The 6,759-nt window shown below is 41.1% G+C and overlaps 1 protein-coding gene across 1 annotated transcript; it reads left to right on the top strand.

Moving 5' to 3' along the window:
• The first annotated feature begins 644 nt into the window (after window positions 1-644).
• On the top strand, window positions 645-6,518 carry LOC122027198 (probable cellulose synthase A catalytic subunit 5 [UDP-forming]). The gene is made up of 14 exons (XM_042586111.1): window positions 645-1,014; window positions 1,117-1,312; window positions 1,735-1,940; window positions 2,028-2,130; window positions 2,237-2,411; window positions 2,526-2,792; window positions 2,870-3,215; window positions 3,283-3,420; window positions 3,513-3,638; window positions 3,714-3,926; window positions 4,036-4,312; window positions 4,864-5,060; window positions 5,140-5,490; window positions 5,574-6,518. Exons 1-14 carry the CDS (start codon window positions 934-936, stop codon window positions 6,156-6,158), a joined length of 3,261 nt encoding a protein of 1,086 aa, XP_042442045.1. The 5' UTR covers window positions 645-933; the 3' UTR covers window positions 6,159-6,518.
• Window positions 6,519-6,759: the final 241 nt, after the last annotated feature.

Genomic DNA, 6,759 nt, shown 5'->3' with positions numbered 1-6,759 from the left:
AATTACGAGGACCAAAGTGAAAAGTTCCAGATACACGGGCGGAAGGCGGCCGTAAAATTAAAGTGTAGTAAAACAAGAAAGAATCCGAGTGACTGGTGAGCAGGATTAATAATAATAATAATAATAATAATAATAATAATAAAATAAGATATTCGTCGTCAGTCGAAGGCCATGCTCGCCACCGACAGCTTAGATGTTGCCGCCATTTAACTGGGTTGGTCGTTCATGCCTCGCCCTCACTGATCAACCACTCTTTCCGCCTTCTTGATTCATACATTTCTCGCCCCCACGGACGGGATCAACCGGTTATGACATGGTATTCTTGCAACATGGGTCGGGAGGTCGAAGGTCTGCGGCAGTAATTGTGATAACATCAATATCTGTCCGTGCTAAACACCTTCGACCGCCATGTCATCGCCGGGCCCGTATTCACCGTAATTTACTCCCTCTCATACTCGTGGGGCAGGGGTGAGGGGGCCGCTGGGCGGCGGGACCCGCCTTTGCAACTTGATTCATACATTTCTCCTTCCTCCTCACGATTTCTTCCTCTTCTACTTCGTTCTATTAAAATTTTGTTTTTTTACCGAGAATAGTTGAAATCGCAATCCGGTTGGGCAGCGGATGTAAAAAAATGGGGGAAGAATAAAAGAGCAATTAAGGAGTTGGAGGCAGCAAGACAGAGGGGAGAGAGAGACAGAGAAAGGGAGTCTGCCACTCTTCCTTCACCCGGTCCTCCTCCGTCCACACTCTCTCTCTCTCTTGCTCTCTACGCGCACTGGAGACTGGAGTAGAGAGAGAAGGAAGGAGGGAGGAATTGGTTACTGGTTCGGTTTCTGCTTTATGTTTCCCCTCCTCGGCTAGTCGGCTGGTGGACTTGGGGCTGTTCGAGGTAAAGGAGGTAACTTTGAGTGGTTTGGCCCCTAGAGCGAAGAAATGGAGGCCGGCGCAGGGCTGGTTGCCGGTTCCCATAACCGGAACGAGCTCGTGGTCATCCGCCGCGACGGTGAATCGGGGGTAATTGGCTGGCCTTTTTTTTTTTTTTTGTTAATTTCTCTCACTTTCAGTAAAGATCTGATTTTGCATTGCATTTCTTGTTGATTTGATCTTGCCCGGCAGCCCAAGCCGCTGCAGCAGTTGAGCGGGCAAATCTGCCAGATCTGTGGTGATGACGTCGGTCTCACCGTCGACGGGGATCTCTTCGTCGCCTGCAACGAGTGTGCCTTCCCCATTTGCAGGACCTGCTACGAGTACGAGCGCCGGGAGGGTAACCAGATTTGCCCCCAGTGCAAGACCAGGTTCAAGCGGCTCAAGGGTAAAAAAAAAAGAACTAAACTAAACTAAACATACGCATTCTCCTTCCTCTATCTCGCGTTCCATTTTCCGCACTTCTCTCGATTTTCTTGTCTTTTTTGCTCTCTTTTCTTCATGATCATGTTTCATAGGTTTGGTATTGACAATTCTGGTGATTTCCAGTGCGAAAATATAAATTTTTTGCTTCAGTTTATCAGAAAATTATGGTTAACCATTTTACATAATTACAATTCTTTTCACTCGATCCCTCTAGTCCTAAGCATTTATAGTGAACCTCCGTATTAGATCTTCTCGTCCACTTCCATTCTCGTCTTAAACCCTGGTTGAATTTAGTCTTGCTGTATGTGTCTCTAAACTTTGGCTTCAGCTCATATCAGGAAGCTTCTTGCTTGGGCTTTTACAACTATAGTTTTATCTATGAAGGGTGCCCTCGTGTGACTGGTGACGATGAAGAGGATGATGTTGATGATCTTGAACATGAATTCGAGTGGGAAGATAATCATGACTCACAATACATGGCCGAGGCAATGTTAATTGGCCACATGAGCTATGGCCGGCAGGGTGACATCAACACCTCCCGTGTGGTTCATCCAGTTCTCCAAGTCCCTCTTCTCACGAATGGCGAGATGGTACTTGTACTCACACCTTCCTTTGGTTATTTCTCTCAGAAATACCATTCAACTCTGATGGATGATTACTAGTCTTTTAATTTCCAGGTTGATGACATTCCGCCGGAGCAGCATGCACTTGTCCCTTCTTTTGTGGGCGGCGGAGTGAAAAGGATTCACCCTCTTCCCTTTCCTGATCACAATCTTCCTGGTATTTGTACTACCACTGATCTATTAAACTACAATGAGCTATTATGATGTCCACCCATATAAATTTAGTGCCAGAAGAAACTAATAGCAAAGATGTTCATTTGCAGCGCAACCTAGATCCATGGATCCTTCCAAAGACCTTGCTGCTTATGGATATGGGAGTGTAGCCTGGAAGGAACGAATGGAAATTTGGAAGCAAAAGCAAGAGAAATTGCACACGACTAGAAGCAATGGTGGTGATAAAGGCTGGGATAACAATGAAAATGAATCTGATTTACCATTGTAAGTTCCAATGTGATTTATTATATGTTTGAAATTTGTATTCTAGACAATGTTATATGTTCATACTAAAGAATCTTTACTTTAATAATTTAACTTCCTATTCATCTTCTGTAGAATGGATGAAGCTAGACAACCATTGTCAAGAAAACTACCAATCCCTTCTAGCAAAATAAATCCATACAGAATGATAATCTTAATTCGACTGGTTGTTGCTGGGTTCTTCTTCCATTACCGGATTACAAACCCTGCCCGAGATGCATATCCATTGTGGCTCATATCGGTGATCTGTGAAATCTGGTTTGCTATTTCTTGGATTCTTGATCAATTTCCCAAGTGGCTTCCAATTGAAAGAGAGACTTATCTTGACAGATTGTCCTTGAGGTAATCTACTTAGTCCACATGAAATTTTATTGTTTGTTTAATGGTACTTGCACCTAATTGTTCATTCATATTCCTAGGTATGAAAAAGAAGGGCAACCTTCTCAATTAGCTTCAATTGACATATTTGTGAGTACAGTTGATCCAATGAAGGAACCCCCTTTAATCACTGCAAACACTGTTCTTTCTATCCTGGCTGTGGACTATCCCGTTGAAAAAGTATCTTGCTATGTCTCTGATGATGGTGCTGCTATGCTGACATTTGAAGCATTGTCTGAAACATCTGAATTTGCAAAGAAATGGGTTCCTTTTTGTAAAAAATTCAGTATAGAACCCCGTGCACCAGAATGGTATTTTCAGCAAAAGATAGATTATCTCAAGGATAAAGTCCATCCTTCATTTGTAAAGGAAAGAAGAGCAATGAAGGTATGAAAATATTTATCATTGAAAATATACAAAGAACTTGTATAACTGAAATTGATTTTATTTTCAGAGGGAATATGAGGAATTTAAGGTGAGAATAAATGCCCTGGTTGCTAAAGCACAAAAGGTTCCAGAAGAAGGGTGGACAATGCAGGATGGAACACCCTGGCCTGGAAATAATGTCCGTGACCATCCAGGCATGATTCAGGTAGATTTTCTGCATTTCTTGTACCAGTATGGTATGAGCTTCTTTGTTTTCCTACTTCAATCGTTTGTTTTGCTGACATTATATATTTTTAGGTATTCTTGGGTCAAAGTGGAGGGCATGATATTGATGGGAATGAACTACCACGTTTGGTTTATGTTTCTAGAGAAAAGAGACCAGGTTTCAATCACCACAAGAAGGCTGGTGCCATGAACGCTTTGGTGAGCAGTGTGCATTGGATCAGTTTGTCAGAAGTGAATTTAATTTTGCTCATTTGCCTATAATATGTTTGACAGGTCCGAGTCTCTTCTGTACTTACAAATGCCCCTTATCTGTTGAATGTTGATTGTGATCATTACTTCAACAATAGCAAGGCAATGCGAGAAGCAATGTGCTTCATGATGGATCCTCTTGTAGGAAAGCAAGTGTGCTATGTGCAGTTCCCCCAGAGGTTTGATGGTATTGATTGGCATGATAGATATGCTAATCGAAACATTGTCTTTTTTGATGTAAGTACGTGCATCAATGTTTCACATTTGATTATTTATTGCAGAATTCTTTAATTAAAAAATTGCTCTATTCACATGGTTCAAGTGCTAAAACAAAGACATGATGCAGATCAATATGAAAGGTCTGGATGGGATTCAAGGGCCTATTTATGTTGGTACTGGATGTTGTTTTAGAAGGCAGGCACTCTATGGAACTGATGCTCCCAAGAAAAAGAAGCCTCCAAATAGGACATGCAATTGCTGGCCAAAATGGTGCTTCTGTTGCTGCTGTTGTACTGGTAGTAGGAAGAAGAAGACCGCAAAAGCTAAGAAGGAAAAGAAAAAGACTAGTTTCAAAAATGCTGAGAATGGAGCACCAACATATGCACTTGAAGGCATCAAAGAAGGTGTTAAAGATACATATCTATGCCTCTATCTTTTCAAGCAGCAATCCTAGCATCTGTTACTTATTTTGTAGTGTAGTTCTAAATTTAACAATATTTAGCTGCCTTTATTGACATCTTCTAGTTTTGGAAGTTAGTAACCATACGATGATAGTCTGATTAAGAATGACCATCTTTGGCAGGTTTCTTAGATAACTGGACGCCTAGTCCTTTATATCTTATAGAAAGGATGCCAAGTATTAAGACTCAGGAGTCAATTCATTTTGTTAGTTTTCTTTTTATCTGTTTCGGATCAATGTCTTCTTTCAAAAGGTTCACAATAAAATAAGTCAAGTCAGATAACTAAAACATTTTTTGTATTGTAACTAGTGTTTTATTGAAGGAAGATCTTGATGCGTTCCTGTAATTTCTAAATGTCATGTAGATGGATTTTGCTACTCTGTCAAACTATTGAAGCATTAGGCACAACTGATTCAATAAAAGATAGATACACAGCTGCTTGAAAATATGTTGGAATCATAGATGTTTATATTAACATTCAAATATGTTAACAGAAAATGGGACAGACAAACAAAATCTGACATCTGAGCAGAAGTTAGAAAAGAAATTTGGGCAATCTCCTGTTTTTGTTGCATCTACTCTCCTAGAGAATGGTGGACTGCTTAAGGGTGCTACTCCAGCTTCTTTACTGAAGGAAGCTATCCATGTTATTAGCTGTGGCTATGAGGACAAAACGGACTGGGGAAAAGAGGTGATTCTTTTGTTATTTTATTTATTTTTTTAGTTTACAGTTAAGATGTCTTTCTTAATTTCCTATTACTTCTCTGCAGATTGGATGGATCTATGGTTCAGTGACGGAAGATATATTGACAGGTTTTAAGATGCATTGCCATGGGTGGAGATCTATATATTGTATCCCATCAAGGCCTGCATTCAAGGGATCTGCACCTTTGAATCTTTCAGATCGTCTTCACCAGGTTCTGAGGTGGGCACTTGGATCTGTTGAAATTTTCTTGAGCAAGCACTGCCCTCTCTGGTATGGATATGGAGGTGGACTTAAATCGTTGGAACGGATGTCATACATTAACGCTACTATCTACCCTTGGACGTCAATTCCACTTTTGGCCTACTGTACCTTACCTGCTGTTTGCTTGCTTACCGGGAAATTTATCACCCCAGAGGTACAATCTATTTTGTCATTTTGTTATACTAATTCCAATTGTTTTTTCCCAGATGCTTATTTATAACATGTTCTGAATTGCAGCTTTCCAATGTAGCAAGTCTTTGGTTCTTGTCACTTTTCATTTGTATCTTCGCAACTGGCATCCTTGAAATGAGATGGAGTGGTGTTGCCATTGATGACTGGTGGAGAAATGAGCAGTTTTGGGTTATCGGAGGTGTTTCCTCGCATCTCTTTGCTGTGTTTCAGGGGCTTCTAAAGGTTCTTGCTGGTATAGATACCAATTTCACTGTGACATCAAAGGCTGGTGATGATGAAGATTTCTCCGAATTGTACACATTCAAGTGGACAACATTGCTCATCCCTCCTACAACATTGCTTATTGTGAACTTCGTCGGCGTTGTAGCTGGTGTCTCCAACGCGATAAACAATGGATATGAATCATGGGGGCCTCTATTCGGGAAGCTCTTTTTCTCCTTCTGGGTGATTGTCCACCTGTATCCCTTCCTCAAAGGTCTCGTTGGTCGACAAAACCGAACGCCTACAATTGTCATCGTCTGGTCCATTCTCCTTGCATCAATTTTTTCATTGCTATGGGTACGAATCGATCCATTCCTACCAAAATCAGATGGCCCTCTTTTAGAGGAGTGTGGATTGGATTGCAACTGAGAGCCAGAGGTTGGTCACTATTGAAAGTCTCTCAACCACGGCTTGTTTCTTGTCATCGGCATGTATATGTATGTACACTACCTTGGGGTCTTCCTCAAGTACACGGCGGGCGGTCCTGCTTAAGTTGTAGATAAAAGGTGTGCTACATTTTGATTTTTTTCTTCCTTTGTATGGTTCTTTCTCCATCTCCCATTAGGGAATTCGAAGTTCTGTCTAGCAATTGTAGTTTGTCTGTGCTAGCCGTTGCAGCTCCAGTTATTTTTTAGTTGATTAAACCAGTGGCGAGTCATGTTTCAATTGTTGCAGCCTATATCTATAATGATTCACCTCAATAAGGCAGGCGTTGCCTGATACATGCCACATGAAGATGCTTCATCAAATATGATGTTAGTCGTTTTCGTTTGTCTGTGCTTGTGTTCTTGTTATCAATGATGTGGCGGCATCGACTTTTTTTGTCTGAAATTGATTGCATCAGCTCTCTTCCTTGTCAAGACTGCTCCAGTGCCTTCGAATCATCTTTTCAGCATGAGAATGGCAGTAGCAAAGTGCTTCTATTTGTGGCATGTTCTAAGTTATCACTTTACAGTATTCCTGCCTTTTG

This window comes from Zingiber officinale, chromosome 10A (genome assembly GCF_018446385.1).
Source record: "Zingiber officinale cultivar Zhangliang chromosome 10A, Zo_v1.1, whole genome shotgun sequence".
Classification (NCBI taxonomy): domain Eukaryota; kingdom Viridiplantae; phylum Streptophyta; class Magnoliopsida; order Zingiberales; family Zingiberaceae; genus Zingiber; species Zingiber officinale.
Note: the sequence above shows the minus strand (reverse complement) of the source record. Positions and strands in the feature narration are given on the sequence as shown.

Bases quoted from the DNA above. Each gene is read 5' to 3' on its own strand.
- LOC122027198 (XM_042586111.1), top strand. From the start codon at position 934: ATGGAGGCCGGCGCAGGGCTGGTTGCCGGTTCCCATAACCGGAACGAG. The intron at 3,421-3,512 runs GTAGATTTTCTG...ATATATTTTTAG, and splicing joins ACCATCCAGGCATGATTCAG to GTATTCTTGGGTCAAAGTGG. The intron at 4,313-4,863 runs GTGTTAAAGATA...ATATGTTAACAG, and splicing joins ACTTGAAGGCATCAAAGAAG to AAAATGGGACAGACAAACAA.